The sequence below is a fragment of the Henckelia pumila genome, chromosome 2, assembly GCF_033568475.1.
Source record: "Henckelia pumila isolate YLH828 chromosome 2, ASM3356847v2, whole genome shotgun sequence".
NCBI lineage: Eukaryota > Viridiplantae > Streptophyta > Magnoliopsida > Lamiales > Gesneriaceae > Henckelia > Henckelia pumila.
In genome coordinates this window covers 185,592,365-185,611,547 of record NC_133121.1, presented here as the reverse complement: position 1 = coordinate 185,611,547, position 19,183 = coordinate 185,592,365, and the positions used below count along the sequence as shown (strand labels likewise).

Here is a 19,183-nt window from a genome sequence, read left to right as displayed (position 1 = left end):
TGTTGGGCCTTTCTTATTTGGGCCAAGGTTCAGCGCTCCTTGTTAGCGCTTCTTCAAGAGCTAACGCGCAATGCTATGTTTCTGGGAGAATTGAGATTTCGAGTTGAAGGCGCGCCCGCGCCGTCTATTGAGCGTCCGCCCCGTTGCTGGATTGGAAAGTTTTATTATTTCGGGCAATTAATTGTATGGGCTTTTTTTTGAAGGGCTTTTGATGAGAAGTATAAAAGGATTTTTATCTGAAAATAAGATGGAGGAGCCGCCACACACTCATAATACAGAAATCAGAGAATTGATCGTGTGATTTTCCTGAGGATTTTTCTGGAGCTTAACTGAAGAACGAAGACGGAGTTTGATAGTCCGGACACGGCGTCGACGACGGATTTGTTTCTTATCTTTTATTTAATTCTGAACATGTTTGGATTTATGCTTTATTGTTTTCAGAATTTTATTATGAACTAATTTTTATAGTCTAGAGGTCGGATGGAACCTGGTGTAGACGCTTTCATGAATTTTTGATTTTATTGAATTGAATTTCTTCTAGATTAATTGTTTTTTCTAGAATTGATTGTCTTTTCAATTATCTGATCAATAATTGATTTGTTATATTTATTTAAAATCATTGCTCGGGAGAGGAGATTTTGAATAGGACATTAGAAAATACACTGCTAATTATTTATACAGCTCGGGAGAGTGTATGATTTTAACAGAGCTTTTAAAGAGAACATTGTTTTGTGTTAGATCACTGCGATAAATTCTTAATAGGAATATTGGAATTGAATTGTAGTTGATAAACATTATTTGTTGCTCGGGAGAGGGAAATAATATACGTAAGTGTTCTTGGTTATTAATTGATTGGAATTCATGAAGATTAATTAATTAGGATTGATAGTTGTTGAAAACAGGTGAAATCTATACCTCTAGACCGTTTTTCTCTGATTGATTATTCCTGAAAGTTGTGTGCGTGCTATCTAAAATCATCTTAATTATTTTATTTTTATTGCAAAATTCTTGATTATTGATTTTTTAGATAAAGTTTAGACTATTTTAATTACAAGTACTAAATATTTTTATTTTACTCCCTGTGGGATCGATATCTGATTTATTCACTATATTAAAACTTGACACTCGTACACTTGCGAGAAAATTTCACAACAAGTTTTTGGCGCCGTTGCCGGGGAGTAAATTTTGATTATTTTTTTAGTCTTATTACCAATTAGTCTAGATTTTAATTTAGAGTTTTTTTTTATTTTAAGTTACTAATTAATTTTTTCTTATCTTTTAATTGCAGTTTATGCAACGATCTCAAAGTGCTAATTCTCTATTGTTTGATCCGGAGATCGAGCGCACTGCACGTGCTTTAAGACGAGCTAGAAGAGAAGAAATTGAAAGAATGGCTGAACAAGAAGCAAATCAAGCTCCCCTAGTACCTATTAGAGATCACTTCAGACCGACGATCCAGGCTCACTATTCTGGAATCGCTCGAGGAACTATCAATGCAAACAATTTTGAGCTGAAGCCTGCATTGATCAACATGGTTCAACAGAACCAATTTAATGGGAGCGCCACTGCCGATCCTTATCTACACCTACGCACCTTTTTGGAGATAACCGATACGGTAAAAATTAATGGTGTGTTTGAGGATATTATACGCTTACGCTTGTTTCCGTTTTCTCTCAGGGATCAAGCTAGAAGTTGGTTGCAATCACTGCCGCTTGGAAGCATCACTACTTGGGAGGGGATGGCAGAAAAATTTCTTGCAAAATATTTTCCTCCTGCCAAAACCACCCAACTGAAGATCGAGATCAGCACCTTCCGGCAGATGGATACTGAACAGTTATACGAGGCGTGGGAAAGGTATAAAGAATTATTAAGACGTTGTCCTAACCACAATTTTGCAGATTGGGAACAGATCGAGTGGTTTTACAACGGACTGAATGCGCCTACAAGGATGAATGTCGATTCTGCTACTGGAGGTACTATATTTGCGAAGGATCATGTTCAGGCTTATGATATGTTAGAGCATATGACGGTCAATAGCTTTCAATGGCCATCTGAGCGTATGGGAGTCAAAAAGCCAGCTGGAGTGTATGCAGTGGATCCTCTCACGTCCATCACTGCTCAATTATCGGCACTGACTACACAGGTAGCTGCATTGAATAAAGTGAGTGTTGCAGAACCAGCAGGTGTGCGGAGTGCTATGGATGAATCTCACTATCATGAACAAGCCCAGTACATCAATCAAAGAGGTTATGGAGCTTTCAGAGGTAACCCTGTCCCAAATACTTATCATCCTAGCTTGCGTAATCATGAAAATTTTTCGTATGCTAACAATAAAAATGTGCTGAATCCTTCGGGATTCAATACAAACAAGGATGAGGGTAAGCAGTCGTTGGAGGATGTGGTTAGTACTTTTGTGCAGGAATCAGGTAAGAGGATGGCGAGAACTGAGTCTCGCCTTGACAGCTTGGAGATGCACATGGCCAACATGGGTGCTGTGTTGCAATCCATGGAAACCAGCATAGGGCAGTTGGCGAATGCACTGAAGGACAATAAGCGCGGCCAGTTCCCTAGCAATACTGAGGTGAATCCCAAGGAGCAGTGCAATGCCATCGAAGTGCTGAGTGCCAAAGACGTTGGAGTTCAAATTCCTACTGTTGCGGATAAGAAACTTGAGGAAAAAGTTGAGGAGAAAGAGAAGGAGCTTGAATCTGAGCCAAAACCGATGTATAAGCCTTCACTTCCATACCCGCAAAGGTTCAAGAAGAAAGCATTGGACGAGCAATTTTCCAAGTTCTTGGAGATTTTTAAGAAGATTCACATCAACATTCCCTTTGCTGAAACTTTGAGCAAATGCCGAATTATGCGAAGTTCATCAAGGAGGTGATGTCCAAGAAGAGGAGGCTGCTAGAGAACGAGGTAGTGAATTTAACGGAAGAGTGCAGTGCGGTGCTCCAAAAGAAGATGTCACAAAAGCTTAAGGATCCAGGGAGTTTTACTATTCCTTGCACTATTGGCTCTTCTTATTTTAATAATGCACTTTGCGATTTAGGAGCTAGCATTAATCTCATGCCCTTGTCTGTTTTCAGGAGCTTAGGACTTGGTGAGGTGAATTCCACCATGATCGCGTTGCAGTTGGCTGATCGATCTATCACATATCCGCTTGGAATCATTGAAGATGTTTTGGTAAAAATAGATAAATTTATTTTTCCAGCGGATTTTGTTGTGTTAGATATGGAGGAGGATGCAAACATGCCCCTGATATTGGGGAAACCTTTCTTGGCCACTGCCGATGCCAAGATAGAGGTGAAGAGAGGTGCATTGTCAATGGGTGTGGACGGTGAGAGTGTAATTTTTAATATATTCATGAAGTCATCTAACACCCCTATTGAAAAATTATGCTTGATAGAGCCGGTTATGAATTTGGAGGGTCGTTCAAAAGCCGACATTGCGGTTGATTCATCGAACGTGAGAGCGCCAAAACCACCAAAGAAGGCCACGAAAAAAGCAAAATTTAAAAGGCGGTTCGTGGAATTTATTTGGCGAGTGAAAGAGAAAGGGAAGAATTAATCCCGTTAAAGTCGGGCTAACGACTTTAAACCAAGCGCTACTTGGGAGGCAACCCAAGAATTTTCTTTTATTTTATTTTATTTTATTTGTTTTTATTTTTAGTTTATTTAATTTTTGTTATTTAATTGTTTTAAGTATTTTTTTTATTTATTTTAAATTTTTGAGCTAATTTTTCTTAATTTTCAAAAATTTGCAGGCTCCAGAGATCTCAAATTCGAGCAAGAGGCGCGCCCGCCCCATTTATGGGAGCGCCCGCGCCTTACCTGGACGAAAGTGGATTTATTTTACGACTTAAAGGCGCGCCCGCGCCACTCCATTCGAGCGCCCGCGCCTCCCCTTCGTTGCACTAATACACGAACAGCGCATGACACCTGCCTAACTTGCGCCAACAAGATCATGCGATAGCTCTTCCACCAGCGCAATCACGCCCCTACAGCGCTGCATCCTAGCGCTAACGCGCTCCTTAATAGCGCACTCTTAAGCGCTAACGTGCATCTCCTAGCGCTATCGCGCTCTTTAAGAGCGCTCCTCATCAGCGCTATCGCGCTCTTCACTAGCGCAACATCAAGCGCTATCGCGCGATTGAACAGCGCATGATTAGGCGCTATCGCGCACGCATTACTTCAGAAGTTTAAAAGCCCACTCCAGAGTCTACTCCTTCCAGACTTTAGAAATCACGATCCCTCGTTCGAGTCCATCTTTAAATCTCACACACTGGCACGATCATCGTAAATCCTCCACTCAACAAAATATCATCATCTCAAGGATTTTGATCTTGATTACAAGGCAGAGATTCTCAGAATTGGTCTTGCTCCATTTACGCTTGTTTCTGGGAATTTGGAGAATTTGGAAAATGTTATTCGTGAACGGTACAAAAGCTGAAATTTTATCTATTATATTTGATTCGTGATAAATGTTGTGATTTGAGGCTATTGGGTTGTCTGAGCTGTGGTGTTGAGTACGTTTGATGCAGTGAAATTCTATATCATTTTATTCGTGCCTACCAAGTGTTTGTTGAATTGCTTGGGTTGTCTCTTCGAGGCAAAATACGGGCAAAACTAAGATTAGGGATGATTTAGGCAATTTTTCTGATTGAGTTTGAGCCTTTCAAGCTACCTTCTGATGAATTTTATTCCTAGTACCTTATTTGAGCTTTATTAAAAATCGAATGGCATGCGTGTAAACGTGTGATTAAACCCCCATTCTTCATTATTTCAAGGTCCTACATTGACTACCTAATTAGCTTATACACTAATTCCTACCTTTAAGGGAGTAATTTGAATGCTAAATTGTGATATGCTCCTAGTTTTATTTGTGAAAAAAATGGAATGGTGTGATGATGAATTGAAAAGATGCAAAGAGGTAGTAGAAAAAAAAAATAATTGAAATTGTTGGGAAAAAGAAAAAAAAGTTGTGAAAAAGTTGAGAAATGAAGTGAATTGAAATAGAAGTGAATTGTGAAAGAAAAGGAGTTGAAATTAGAATTAGAGCATGAATGTGAATTACTCCTTATTTTTGAATTCTTATCCTTTATTTGTAGCCATGAGCCAGGCCTTACATTATAAGCTGAATAAGTCCTATTGACCGAATCTCAGTTGCCCAATATACTAGTGGAGAAAAGTTGCAAGAATTTAGCCTATGGACCGTTGATTGATGCTTTTAATGATTATGAATTTTGATCTAAACACGCACACACTATTATTCGTTGAATTTACCTATTTGTGAGTGTTTTTGATTTATATCCTATTTTTGATCCTATGCTATCCTTGAAAAGTCCTCATGATCTATGAATGTTTGAATTGAATTCGGATGAAGGTGTTTTGAAACGTGAGTTGCGGAGATTGTGAGTTTATGCGGTTATTTTGTTCTGGCTGAAACTTTCAAGTGTTAGTAGGTTAGATATGATTGGATTTGATATTTTTTTGAAATCATTGCTGAGGCGATTGTTCCATAATATTTCTTGACTATTCTTGTTGGTTTTTGAGAGAATGAGTTTTTGGAATTTAATAGTTTTGCTCGGGACTAGCAAAAGTCTAAGTTTGGGGGTATTTGATAAGTGTATTTTATACACTTAATTTATATATGATTTTAATTGTTAATTACTTGTTTCGAGCAGATTTATGCTGTGTTGTGTTGTTTTTGTGCTTGCAGAGAATTATTGAATTATTGTGAAAAAGAGAAGAAAAATGAGAAAAATGAGATTTGAGAGAAAAGAATTAAAAGAATAAAAGGGAAGAAGAAAAAGGAAAAGAAAAGAACGATCAGACAAAAGAAGAGAAGGAATAGTGTTGGGCCTTTCTTATTTGGGCCAAGGTTCAGCGCTCCTTGTTAGCGCTTCTTCAAGAGCTAACGCGCAATGCTATGTTTCTGGGAGAATTGAGATTTCGAGTTGAAGGCGCGCCCGCGCCGTCTATTGAGCGTCCGCCCCGTTGCTGGATTGGAAAGTTTTATTATTTCGGGCAATTAATTGTATGGGCTTTTTTTTGAAGGGCTTTTGATGAGAAGTATAAAAGGATTTTTATCTGAAAATAAGAGGGAGGAGCCGCCACACACTCATAATACAGAAATCAGAGAATTGATCGTGTGATTTTCCTGAGGATTTTTCTGGAGCTTAACTGAAGAACGAAGACGGAGTTTGATAGTCCGGACACAGCGTCGACGACGGATTTGTTTTTTATCTTTTATTTAATTCTGAACATGTTTGGATTTATGCTTTATTATTTTCAGAATTTTATTATGAACTAATTTTTATAGCCTAGAGGTCGGATGGAACCTGGTGTAGACGCTTTCATGAATTTTTGATTTTATTGAATTGAATTTCTTCTAGATTAATTTTTTTTTCTAGAATTGATTGTCTTTTCAATTATCTGATCAATAATTGATTTGTTATATTTATTTAAAATCATTGCTCGGGAGAGGGGATTTTGAATAGGACATTAGAAAATACACTGCTAATTATTTATACAGCTCGGGAGAGTGTATGATTTTAACAGAGCTTTTAAAGAGAACATTGTTTTGTGCTAGATCACTGCGATAAATTCTTAATAGGAATATTGGAATTGAATTGTAGTTGATAAACATTATTTGTTGCTCGGGAGAGGGAAATAATATACGTAAGTGTTCTTGGTTATTAATTGATTGAAATTCATAAAGATTAATTAATTAGGATTGATAGTTGTTGAAAACAGGTGAAATCTATACCTCTAGACCGTTTTTCTCTGATTGATTATTCCTGAAAGTTGTGTGCGTGCTATCTAAAATCATCTTAATTATTTTATTTTTATTGCAAAATTCTTGATTATTGATTTTTTAGATAAAGTTTAGACTATTTTAATTACAAGTACTAAATATTTTCATTTTACTCCCTGTGGGATCGATATCTGATTTATTCACTATATTAAAACTTGACACTCGTACACTTGCGAGAAAATTTCACAACAAGTTCATATCCCTTGATAAGTCTACTGAAGAGGCTGAATGGTTCTTAAAAGATGTTTCAGGATGGGTGAAACCTGTATCGGATATATGCATATATTTTGATAGTCAATCTGCAATTAAAAGAGAACACATCAATATGTATAATGGTAAATCTAGATATATACGTCGTAGACACAGTACCATTAAACAATCACTCTCAACTGGAGTTATCTCTATTGACTATGTAAAGTCAAAAGATAATATAGTAGATCCACTAACAAAAGGGTTAAACAGAGAGTTAGTTGCAAAATCATCAAAAGAAATGAGACTGAAGCCTATAGTATAAATTAGTGCGAAGAAAAACCCAACCTATGCTGACTGGAGATCCCAATAACTAAGTTCAATGTGACAACCTAATCGCACTAATTTAGTAGATCACTGTGGGGGTTATCCCCAGTCTATTCCTAAAGCAAACAATGAGTGTTGAAGATAAACATATGACTTTTAATGATTCTATTGAATCAACATAGAATCACCTATGTGAGAGAGAAGTGAGACCGCTTTGAAGGAATTGCAAGACTCAATTCTAGATTCTCTTACAAAACCAGTCGTGTGTGCGGGACGGGCCGACATGTTTTTATGTGTTTCATTATTATCTGTCATGAGATGCATGATATTACTGTTCATATATGATTTGCATACAAACATATCATGTTTAGTATGTTATCTTTTGAGATAGCCAGATGTTTCTAAGGTCGCTCAACCTAGGGTTTTCATTGTACGATCGTATACAGTGTGAAACCCACTGGACCGACGGGGCAGCGTGTACGGTTTATCCAGGACGATGATCATCCAAGATCGAGTTCAGTATGTGTGGCACCAATTGAATCCGGCAGGAGCAACGCGCACATACTGAAAATTACTTTGTTCTAAGCATGATATTTCCGATTTTGATCTCAGTGTACCAGAGCATTCATATTTCATATTGCATGCATCATATAGATTTGTGTACTCGTACTTTACATTCTAGGCGTTAGCGCTCACTCTGTGTTGTTATCATGGATACCCCATTCGACGGGGCAGATTTGCAGGTTATCCAAGAGTTGGATCAGGATTGGTCGGTGACTAGGGCTTGAGAGCAAGGGTCATCGGTGGACTTAGATTAATCTTTTATTCGGTATTTAGTTGTTTTTCGATTGAGTTGTATAATTATTCTTTTGCCTTGAGTTTTAATTACTGGTTGTATTCCGCTGAGTTATTATTTGATTTAAGTTTTTCGCGTTTTCTTCGATCAGGGTATCTGATTATTTTAATTGCTTGCTTTAGTCTTAGCTAGTAGGTGATCCGAGTTGAGTCACTACAAGTCTGTTGCAAAGGACTTGCCCACTGTATTTTACCTGATTAGCATGATTTGCAGTGTGCACCAAAATAGGGTGACTGCAAGTCTCATTTTTTTTATCAATCCTGTTTATTGATTTAGAAAAAAAACTTCCTGATCAATAATATCTATATCTATACTATATATTAAGTAAGAGCAAGCACATATGTTATTTTCATTATTTTTTTTATTTCATAAATATTTATTTACGAAAATACCATTTTTAATCCAACTATTTATTATTATAATTTTTTTATATTTTTAATTAAAAAATAAATAATAAAAAGCACGCATCACATGCATTCGAACACTAATATAGTTAATGTGAAACCAAAATTCAAGATATGTCTCGTTTTTTTTTTTTAGAGGGATATGTCTGGTTTTCGAGTTAACAGTAACAATCTTTTCTCACAAAATAAAAATCTAAAAAACAAAACAAAACAAAAACAAGAAAGAAAGGAAGGCTCACCCTCTGTCTTCTTCGTTTCCCGCTGTGCACAGGGCACACTCCTGCAAGCACTGGAAACCCTAATCCGCCGATTCTTCAATTCATATTCGACCAAAATGCTGCTTTAATCTATACATTTATCCTACTTCTGTACCGATTAACCCTCTATTTCTCTATCAAAGCGTTTCCCATGTCTCTTGATGGCGCAGCCGGACCGGAGTCCCAAGAACGTGGGGCAGATGAGAACCCGCCACCACCCGGAAATCCCGCCGATGGTTCCCAAGCGCTTCATGCCAACGGAAACAACGGCAGCGTCAATGGAGTGAGCGAGCCGGACGGGCTAGAGGTGGTGCCAACGTATGCGATGCACAGGCTGAGGTTGAACCCTTATTCTGATCACAAGCCCGAGAATTATGAGGATTTAGACCTGGGTTTTAGCCCGTTGGTGTTCAGCTCGTTGGAGAGATACCTCCCGCCAAATCTCATCCTCCAGACGCGGGATGTCAAGGTTTCGTACATGAGAAATATACTCGTACGTTACTATCCTGAAAACGAGCGCGTTAGGGTAAACGCGGTTTCCTATACATTGTTTGCGTTTTTGCACTTGGATGAGATGACTTCCGGTTTTTTTTCCCTGTTTGGTTGGAAGAAAAAGCCCTTTTTAGTAAAGAATTTTTCAAGTTGTATGATGGGAGAAAGGTCCGTAAAATACATGCACTTCTTTTCCTGGGGATGGGTAACCCATTTGAATTTTCCTACTCCGAGAATGTGAAATTGATGTATTCAGATGCAATCTTCTGTTCTGATGAATTAGCTGAAACTATCGCCATGTGTCTCACGATTTACCATATTTTTATGTGCTCATGATGCACACATTTGGTAGCCTGATGATTGCAATTGCTCAGGATAGTCACAACATCTAGTTTAGCAGGAGATATGAGAGGGGCGGTTTAAAATTTTGGTCTAGCGAGTGTGTGTGTGTGCGCTAGTGTGTGTGTGTGTGTGTTTTTTTTTTTTAAATGTAAGCCTCCCCTCTATATTTCAATAAAAAGGGGAGGCCTGCATTTCCCAAAGGAAACACACACACACACACACACACACACACACACACACACACACACACACACACACACACACACACACACACTCTTGACCCAAATACCAAATTCATCCGATTGGAGATGGGTTCATTCATTTGTGTCCAGAAGGACTTGAATATTTACTTGCGAATTGGTAGTGGGATGTATAATAGGTTGCATTATGTAGATCAGTTAATGATGAGAAATCATGTTCTTTAACATGGTGTATGTGTGTCATTTTAATGTGAGAGTATGATCGATTGCCTGGGTAGTTTTTTAATGCAAATTTGGATATGGGATCTTACATAATTTAAAGGATTAATTTTGGCATCTTATGAACCTGGACCTTAGTTTTTGCTTGCCGTAGTGTGGAATTCTGCATGCTTCACCTGCATGAAATTGTGGGTATACATTTTCTGTGGAGTAAAATTGTGTAAATGAGCATTTCAGGGTTTTGGGGTTTCTGATTTTATACATTTTATCCCTCCATTAGCTTCATAAAAAGCTTAGCTCGAGTTTACTGTATGAAACAGATAGTTTGTATGGTTCATCATTTCACACATTAGGCAGTCTAATATAATGCATGCTTGCCATTCTGCTTTATTATTGGAATCTCTCTCGCTCCTCTGTCCCTCTCCATCTCTCCTCTATCTCTGTGTGTGACATCTCTCTACATGTTGTTAAATTCTGATTGAGAATCCATGACTGCTGACTGCTGTGTTTGAACAGCTTCAGAAGCACAGAGAGTACAGGCAGAAGATTATATCCAACTATCAGGTATGGTGGGCATGAGACTATTAATTTCTGCTGAGTGTGTGATTAATTTTATTTAGGGTTGTCTTAACATTTGTAAAGACCTTTTCGCGGTTGTTATTTCATATTTTGTCTGTACATTATCAATGCTACCAATCGTTATATTAGAAAAATCTTAAAATGATGTCAACCCCTTTTGTGCGGCAGTAGGTATTAATGAAAGGTTATCACTCTCTTGGCAGCTTTCTAGATGGGAGAACCTCCAAATATTGTAACCAACTCCACAATTTCTCGTAGTGTCAACGTAGGATCACAATATTATTCAGCTCTTGAGAAGTTGATGCAATGGTGGTCCACTTTGCACAATCTATTAATATTTGTCATATGTTGATTAATCTTGCCTATACTGTGAACGAGAGTCACATTGGGCTTGTTTGATGACATTGGCATTTAGGGTCACTTAGATATATAAATACTAGCTTCATAGAGTGTTTTATGGCAGAAGGTATCTAGTTTGTCAATAGCATCCATTGCAGTCACCGTGTGTATCAAAGTCCTGTTATTCGTGATATACATATAAAATTCATGAACAGCTATTCTGATTGGCTTTGTCTTATCAGCGTCTGCACAAGGAACTTTATACCATGCATGCTGCAGACTTCTTTGTTCCTTCGTTTCTTAAGGCAATTAATGAGAACACTGAGACAGGGTTCAGAAATATTATGTCTGAGCCCTCTCCTGGAGTTTTCACCTTTGAAATGGTGCAACCGAGATTGTGTGAAATGTTACTGGCTGAGGTAATTTTTTGTTTTCAAGTCATCTTTCAACTTTCTAATTAAGTTTTCCTAGTAGTTTAGCTTTTATGTTCTTATCACTTATCAGGTTCTGATTTCTTAGGTCGAAAATTTTGAAAAGTGGGTCCACGAGACGAAATTCAGGATAATGAGACCTAATACAATGAATAAGTATGGCGCTGTTCTTGATGATTTTGGTATGGAAACCATGCTTGATAAGGTCATGGAAGATTTCATACGCCCAATATCAAAATGTGACCATTCTTCTTACTTTGATAAATGTTTTGTCTGAATTAATATGGTTTCAGAATTAATGAACTCTGACGAATATGTTTTGTAGTTTTCTTTCCCGAGGTTGGTGGATCAACGCTTGATGCTCATCATGGTTTTGTTGTTCAATATGGGATGAATAGAGATGTGGATTTGGGTAGGCGATTTCTGTCCCAGTGGTTTTTTCTTAACTCTTGTCAGTTTATATTTTGAAAAATTTTGAACATTGTAATGTAGTTCTTTGTGCAGTGCTATATCTTCTCATCCTATTTTGGTTACAGGTTGCTAGAATTGTTTTTAACCATTGGTCTACTTGTTTGCCTTCCATTGGACGACTAGAATTAAGTAATCTAACTTGTAGTTTGTGCTCCAACAATTTATGGCAGTTGCTATTGCCGATAAAATACTGCTATGTCAGAGGCAAACTGTCACCTTCTTCATCTCCTAGTACCTAGTTGACTCTGAATAGGGCATCATGTATGGTTTACTGTCTCAGAGATAATGTAGAGAAGGAAAAATTGTTAATTTTCAGAACCTTCATCCTTAATGGTGACATTAGTTTTGGTCTAAAATATCATGTAGATACAGCTTATGAATCGGGGCTCATTTGGGTGTTTTTTATTATATTATGATTTAAGTAGGATAATCATATTTTTCATTTTTTATTCTCATAACATGTTTTATGTATGCTGTAACAAAAAATTCAGGAAAATGTTTCTTATTTATGCCTTTGATGAAGCTGTTAATTGCTTTTCTTCGTTGCAATTTTCTTGAATAGATAATGTGGATAATCTTCTATGTTCTCATGGTTATAATGCCTAAACTTGGATTCCAATACTTTCAGTTATTTTATCTTGTATGCACATTGTCCAATTATTTCATTTCTAGGAATTTGGTTAATCATCGGTATCATACTTATATTTCTTTTAGACTCCATCTATTGTGAGTTTAGAAAGGTTTCTTGGCTGTCTCATTGTGGTTGGACACTTATAACAAGTTATGGGTATCTTCTCACTAAAAGTTGTTCTCTTGGAACCATCGTTGTAGGTTTTCATGTGGATGATGCAGAAGTCACCTTGAATGTCTGCTTAGGTAAACAATTTTCTGGCGGTGAACTTTATTTTCGGGGAGTGCGATGTGAAAATCATGTAAATACAGAAACACAGTCAGAGGTGAGTCATTTCATTTTTGTGCCCTTTTGGAATAGGTCTCTCTGGAAAATAGTTAATGTTGTTGTATGAAATGACATGGATATTATTTTTTTATTATTTTTGAATGTTGCCATTGAAATGTTTGCATGATCACTCCATATCAATAATACGGAAGGCATCATGTTTTTTTGTTCTTGGAAATAGTGACCAGTTTCCAAGTAAATTCAAGATCAAAATAAATTGTTTGCATCACCTGTGCTTATCCTTTATTTCTGTTTGATTGCTTGTTTGTGGTTCAATTGTGGAAAATTGGTTGGCTGTGATATATATATATATATATATATATATATATGTATATATATGTATATATATATGTATTGTCTTGTTCGACAAGAGTTCAAAAAGTCCAATTTTGTACTTGATGGATTGTTACTCGCCTTCATGTTACCTTTTGATCTTTTAAATTGCTGAGAATAGCAGAAATTTTGAATACTATCTGTTAGCCCTCAGTCTTGGATCAATGACACTCTGAATTCATGTTGTCTCTTAGAGGGAGAAATTTTGCTATTTTCACAGATTTGTTGCAATCATGTTTGATGGTTTAATTGGCTTTTGTGATTACTGTTCAGGAAATATTTGATTATGTGCATGTTCCGGGGCGTGCAATTCTTCACCGTGGCCGTCATCGGCATGGTGCTAGGGCTACCACATCAGGGAACAGAACTAACTTGTTGTTATGGTGCAGAAGGTAGCAAACACCCTTCTGCCTCTTTTGCTAGTAAACATGGCTTTTCCAGAAGGAATTTTTGAGGATTTGAGTGGTCATTGTGATGTTGTGAAAAATGATGACCATTAGAAGAGTTTATTAGTACACTCTTACTACGGTGAAATTTTCCTTTTCGGTCAAGTTCTGGTACGAGTAGATGGTATGTCTCCCTAAGATGTAAATTGGGACAAGGTTATAGTCATTTATTTGAGCTATTGTGATTCTACTGATATATTCCTTCCATTATAACATCTCTTTATTTCTAATTATTTACTTCAGGTATAAAAACCCGACATTTTTAAGTTAGGAATCTCAAATGTATTGTCTTTTCTTAGAGTTTTTGTATGAGATCACTATTTATATTCTGTATTTTAATACCTTCCTGCAGCTCCGTATTTAGAGAGCTGAGGAAGTATCAGAAAGATTTCTCCAACTGGTGTTCGGAGTGCGAACGAGAGAAGAAAGAAAGGCAGAGCAAGTCCGTATCCGCTATCAAACTGGTATGCCAAATTTTTCTAAGGGTGAACTCTTTAAAGTCAGGGCTTCCCTCTACCTGCCTTAAACAAGATAATTTTTCAGACCCTTCCACTAAAAAATGAAGAGTCATAACCATTACATTACATCCATTATATGTCAATAATTATCAATTTACCTAAATGATCAGGTAATTTTTCAGTTAATAATACATAGTTTGTTACTAACTTAGGCGAAACATTAGGATGCTCACGGGGTTATGAAAAACTAGATACGAAAAATTATGTGGTTCGTTGTCCAATGTCCAATTAGTTTGCTAGAGGTCGGTATGACTAGTTGATTGAAATGCTATTATGAGAAAATGGGATATTTGTTTGCTCGAGAAAACGGAGAGAAGGAAGAAAAATATCTACTGCCCGTATTTAACAATTTTCTGAGATGGGAGATTTCCTGCTCTCCATCAACCATGCACCCTCGATCCCGTTTAATTGAAGTGCTACATTTACTGCATCTCATCGTCTGCCTGCGCATTGATATTGCCATCATAATAAAAAATTGAATGAAATTAGTGAAGTTATATATGTTTCTTTGGCTTCTCAGGAATTGCTGAGGAGAGAGGCCACTTGAGCTCTTCGAGGCATCTCTTGTTTTCGACATACTGTGTTGTAATTCTGTGTTATCATCCTCGGTTAATCGTAATTACAACGTTTGAAGGGGTGACTGACGTTAATGTTTTATTTTCGTGTGTAATTCAAGCATAGTTGTACATGAGAACCAGTAGGTGTTGAAGAATTCTGGCATGGATTTATGCTGATCTGAACAAGACTCCATATTTGACCATGTTGTTTTTGTACATTCTTACTTGTTCTTCAGTTTTTATTTTATTTTAATTTTTTTTATATATATATATATTATTAGGGGAATGGAATTTGGTTCTCCGAATCCCTTTAGTTCATTTGCGTTGAATCATTTTAAATCATTGATTAAATTAGGGATGTAAACGAGACGAGTCGAGTCGAACTTTTGAATGTTCAAGCTCGGTTCATTTATAAACGAGCCGAGCCCGAGCTTATTTAACGAATTTATGGCTCACGAGCTTATTCGAGCTTTTATCGTGTTTAAACGAGCTTAATATATTTAAATTATAAATTTAGATATTCATTAAATTAATTAAAAATTAAATTATATATTTGAAAAAAATATAATATTATTATTAAATTTGTAATTTTATTTTAATAAATTAATTTTTATAGATTTTTCAATATTTTTCATAAGTAAAGTGTAAATTTATAAATTAAATATCAATACTATTATTTTTTAGTCTAATAGATGACTTACGAGCTTGTTAACGAGCATGTTCACGAGCTAACAAGCTGAATATTGTAAGACTCGAGCTTAGTTCGTTTGCTTTAACGAGCCTCATTAAACGAGCTCGAACGAGCTTTTAACGAGCCGAGACCCGAACAATTTGCGAACTATTCGTCTCATTTATATCCTTAAATTAAATAATGCAAACAAAAGAAATTCAAATTCATATCTGTTGTTTCACATGTCAATTTTGTCCTATTTTTACATGATCATGTTACTCATGAATATAGTATAAATATTTAACATCATTATACTTATTGCGAGGACTAATTTTCATAATATATATGATTTATTTTTCTGAAAGAATAATATATATGATATTTTTTTCTGACGGTAAATATATATGATCATATTCAATGTACTAATATGTACGGTACATTAATTTTTGCACTATTACAACAAAATGAAAATTATTCCGTATTCAGGTTTAAATTATTATACATCAATGATGTATTTAAAATAATGTAATGATAGATATCGTCATCATATATATTATTAGGTTTATAAAATTGATAGATATACGTACATTATGTTTATTATACATTAATGATGTATTCATGTTTGCATTATTATACATTAATGTTGAATTTAAATAATATAAAATTAAGAATTTCAAAAGATTTATAAAAATAAAGCACAGAATGTGGAATCAAAAATAATGTGTGTAATATAAAATTTAAGTTCACGTGCACGTGCTACATGCTAGTTAAAATCAAATGTGTTCAAGTTTATTATGTTATTTACAAAATTAAATATGATACGAAAGTTGGTAAAATAATTTTCATGTAAACAAATAATAATTTAATAAATAAAATATTTTTCTTTTTAAAAAATAATAAAATTGAATTAAAAAATTAAAATTTTATATTATAATCAAATATGTGAGTGAAAAAATTTTAAATTTTTTTTAGCCAAAATTAGTTAAATATCAGGTCTCTCTTAAATTGGTTTTTTTAACTTTTTTTTTTTTTTTTTTTTTTTTTATAAAAAACAAGTATGTTTTAATTACTATGGAGTTCAAATATATATATTTTTTCTGGCAACGACTGAATGCAAAATTATATTTGGATTCGAAGATTTAAAACAAACTTACCCTGAATGGAGTGACAAATAATTGATCTTTTCGATTCCAGTACAAGATATAGTCATTGAATTGTCATATCCATAATTCAATAAACGATAAAGATATTGAATTGTCATATTCACAATTCAATGAACGATAAAGTCATTGCATTATCATATCCACAATAAAGTGAAATATAAAACATTGAAGTGTCACGTGGAGATTCTGCGTATCATTACTGTGGAGACGTTGAAATGATTGATGCCGGCGGAAGAAGATCGGTGCCTTTTTTTTTGTTTTGTTTTATAGCTTTCCATTTCTATTATCTTGCTGTTGTAGAGCGTGAAATGGATGTAGATAGAGTGTAGATTCCGTTGTTGAGGAATTTGGGGATTTTGTTTCTTTATTTTTGTTGTAATTTTCTCCTTTGTAGTGTTTTTTTTTGATAGGTTCTCCTTTGTAGTCTCCTTGGAATTGAATTGAGCAAACTCATCAAGTGCTGTTTTTGTTTTCAGTTGATTGATTGTTCTTTAAATTTGTTGTTTTTTTTTTTGAGTCATTATTGACTGTGGTTGGAATAAGAAAGAATTTTTTTCTATATATTTTTTTGGACTTGTCTGTGCTGGTATCACTATTTTGTTGTGAAAAAATATTTTAATGTGCCGTTGAGAACAATGAGAAGAGGGTGGTTAATTGGTAGCCAAGGTAGTTTGCTTAGTCTCGATGAACCCATTTTTTTAAAGGTAACCCTCACCCATTTCATGGCGGAGGGTTATCTTTTTTTTTATTAATGCATTGACCGAGGCTTACAAGCGAACTCCTTGATGGGTAACCTTTGATCGAGTAATTCACCCACTGTAGCTAGTATTGGCTTATAAAGATCCATAAAATGGATATTTAATGTTGAATAATAATTATGATGTGGCATATGAAAGTATGATCTGAGAGTGGCATATGAAAGCATGATCTGAGAGAGTTCTTTACAAGACCGGTTTAAAATGCCTTGTAGCGACTGGTTTCCCTGGAAAACGCTGCTCTGTCTAAAAAATGAGGTTTTAAAGAGGCCTAGCCATAGTTATCAACTGGGAGCATTTTTGGAAAATGTTGATGATGTTAGTAAATAATTATTATATATTAAATTAAGTAAAGCCAAAATATTGTCTAGTGAACCGTATAATTTTAAATAATTAAGGTTTAGCCACATCACCTTTAATTATGCAAAATTATACATTAAGTGGATTGAGTTCATATAATGGACATAAATTATAATTAATTGCATAAGCAGTATAAAATTTACCCCACATATATCTTTATTTTATTTATGTGATTAATTAGAATAAAATTTCAAAATTATATTTTTATTAATTTGCCAATAGGTGTTATGAAAAATTAATTTTGATAGTTTTATTACTAAATTACATGAAATCTAATTGAATTAAAACTTTAGCCCACAGGCAAGTATTATGTCGCTAGATTTTATTAACATGATTTACATTGGTAAAACATTACATTTTCTCAAAATATTTAAGTAATAAGCATGTTTATTTTTAATCTTATGCAGTATAGCGTGTTAATTTTTCTGATATGCATTTTGATATCCCCGAATTCAAAGGGGATAATTACGAAGTATGGAAGGAAAGAATTCTCCTTCAATTAGGGTGCATGGATATTGACTATGCCATAAAGAAAGACGAACCACCTTCCATCAAGGAATCCAGTAAACCTGATGAGGTGGCTCTTTATGAAAAGTGGGAGCGATCTAATCGCCTCTGCATTATGTTCATAAAGACCAAAATTCTTGCTGGAATTCGTGGTTCGATTGAGATGCATGAAGCGTCAAGGACCTACTTAAGGCAATTGATGAACAATTTGCGACTTCGGATAAGGCCCTTGCTAGCACCCTAATAATTGAGTTCTCATCATTAAGGCTCACAAATGTGAAAGGTGTGCGAGAGCACATCATGAAGATGAGGGATATAACGGCTCGACTGAAAAAACTTGAAGTGGAATTATCTGATAACTTTCTCGTGCACTTCATTCTATGCACTCTTCCAAAGCAATATGGACCATTCCAAATTTCCTACAACACACATAAGGATAAGTTGTCAATCAATGAATTGTTGATCATGTGTGTTAAAGATGAAGGAAGGTTGCTGATCAAATCAAGTGAGAGTGTCTTACTAACTGCACAAAGAAAGCCTCCAAAATAAGACAAGTTCAAGGGAAAAAGGGAAAGGAAAAATTCCACCCCAACTTGACATTAAAAAAGAATCCAAGTGTTTATTTTGTAAAAAAAAAAAAAGGGGCACATGAAGAAGAATTGCAATAAATTCAAGGATTGGATTAACAAGGAAGGTATTCCTATTTTATTAGTTTGTTATGAATCTAATATGATTAATACGATTTATAACACTTGGTAGATTGACTCTGGTTCAAAAATTCATGTCACAAACCAATGGAAAATGAGCAGAGCATCTATTCGGGAAACAAGATGCGTTCGCATGTGGAAGCTATTGAGACTTGCATTTTGAAATTGAATAGTGGTTTTATTTTAAATTTGGAGAAAATATTTTATGTTCCTGGTTTTTCTAAAAAATTAATTTTCGTTTCAAGTCTTGTACCTTTTGGATATTCTTTTCAATTTTTGGATAAATC

The 19,183-nt window shown here is 35.3% G+C and overlaps 2 protein-coding genes across 4 annotated transcripts; both read left to right on the top strand.

The window, feature by feature from the left end:
• The first annotated feature begins 8,784 nt into the window (after window positions 1-8,784).
• On the top strand, window positions 8,785-14,996 carry LOC140881512 (2-oxoglutarate and iron-dependent oxygenase domain-containing protein CP2-like). 3 transcript variants are annotated; one of them, XM_073286885.1, is made up of 9 exons: window positions 8,785-9,342; window positions 10,619-10,666; window positions 11,263-11,439; window positions 11,540-11,690; window positions 11,777-11,863; window positions 12,754-12,878; window positions 13,487-13,605; window positions 14,012-14,123; window positions 14,698-14,996. In XM_073286885.1, the coding sequence occupies exons 1-9, from the start codon at window positions 9,001-9,003 to the stop codon at window positions 14,722-14,724; spliced, it is 1,188 nt and encodes a 395-aa protein (XP_073142986.1). In that variant the 5' UTR covers window positions 8,785-9,000; the 3' UTR covers window positions 14,725-14,996. The 3 variants fall into 3 exon arrangements, with proteins under 3 accessions (XP_073142986.1, XP_073142987.1, XP_073142985.1); XM_073286886.1 differs by having other exon boundaries at window positions 8,785-9,375; window positions 11,540-11,633; XM_073286884.1 differs by having other exon boundaries at window positions 8,785-9,375.
• Window positions 14,997-18,190: 3,194 nt separating this feature from the next.
• Window positions 18,191-18,738, top strand: LOC140879168 (uncharacterized). The gene is made up of 2 exons (XM_073282830.1): window positions 18,191-18,381; window positions 18,456-18,738. The coding sequence occupies exons 1-2, from the start codon at window positions 18,191-18,193 to the stop codon at window positions 18,736-18,738; spliced, it is 474 nt and encodes a 157-aa protein (XP_073138931.1).
• Window positions 18,739-19,183: the final 445 nt, after the last annotated feature.

Coding starts and splice junctions, on each gene's coding strand:
- LOC140881512 (XM_073286884.1), top strand. CDS start 9,001: ATGTCTCTTGATGGCGCAGCCGGACCGGAGTCCCAAGAACGTGGGGCA. Junction 9,376..10,618: donor CTGAAAACGAGCGCGTTAGG/GTAAACGCGGTT, acceptor GTGTTTGAACAG/CTTCAGAAGCACAGAGAGTA. Junction 11,864..12,753: donor GAATAGAGATGTGGATTTGG/GTAGGCGATTTC, acceptor CCATCGTTGTAG/GTTTTCATGTGGATGATGCA.
- LOC140879168 (XM_073282830.1), top strand. CDS start 18,191: ATGGATATTGACTATGCCATAAAGAAAGACGAACCACCTTCCATCAAG. Junction 18,382..18,455: donor GCGTCAAGGACCTACTTAAG/GCAATTGATGAA, acceptor CTCATCATTAAG/GCTCACAAATGTGAAAGGTG.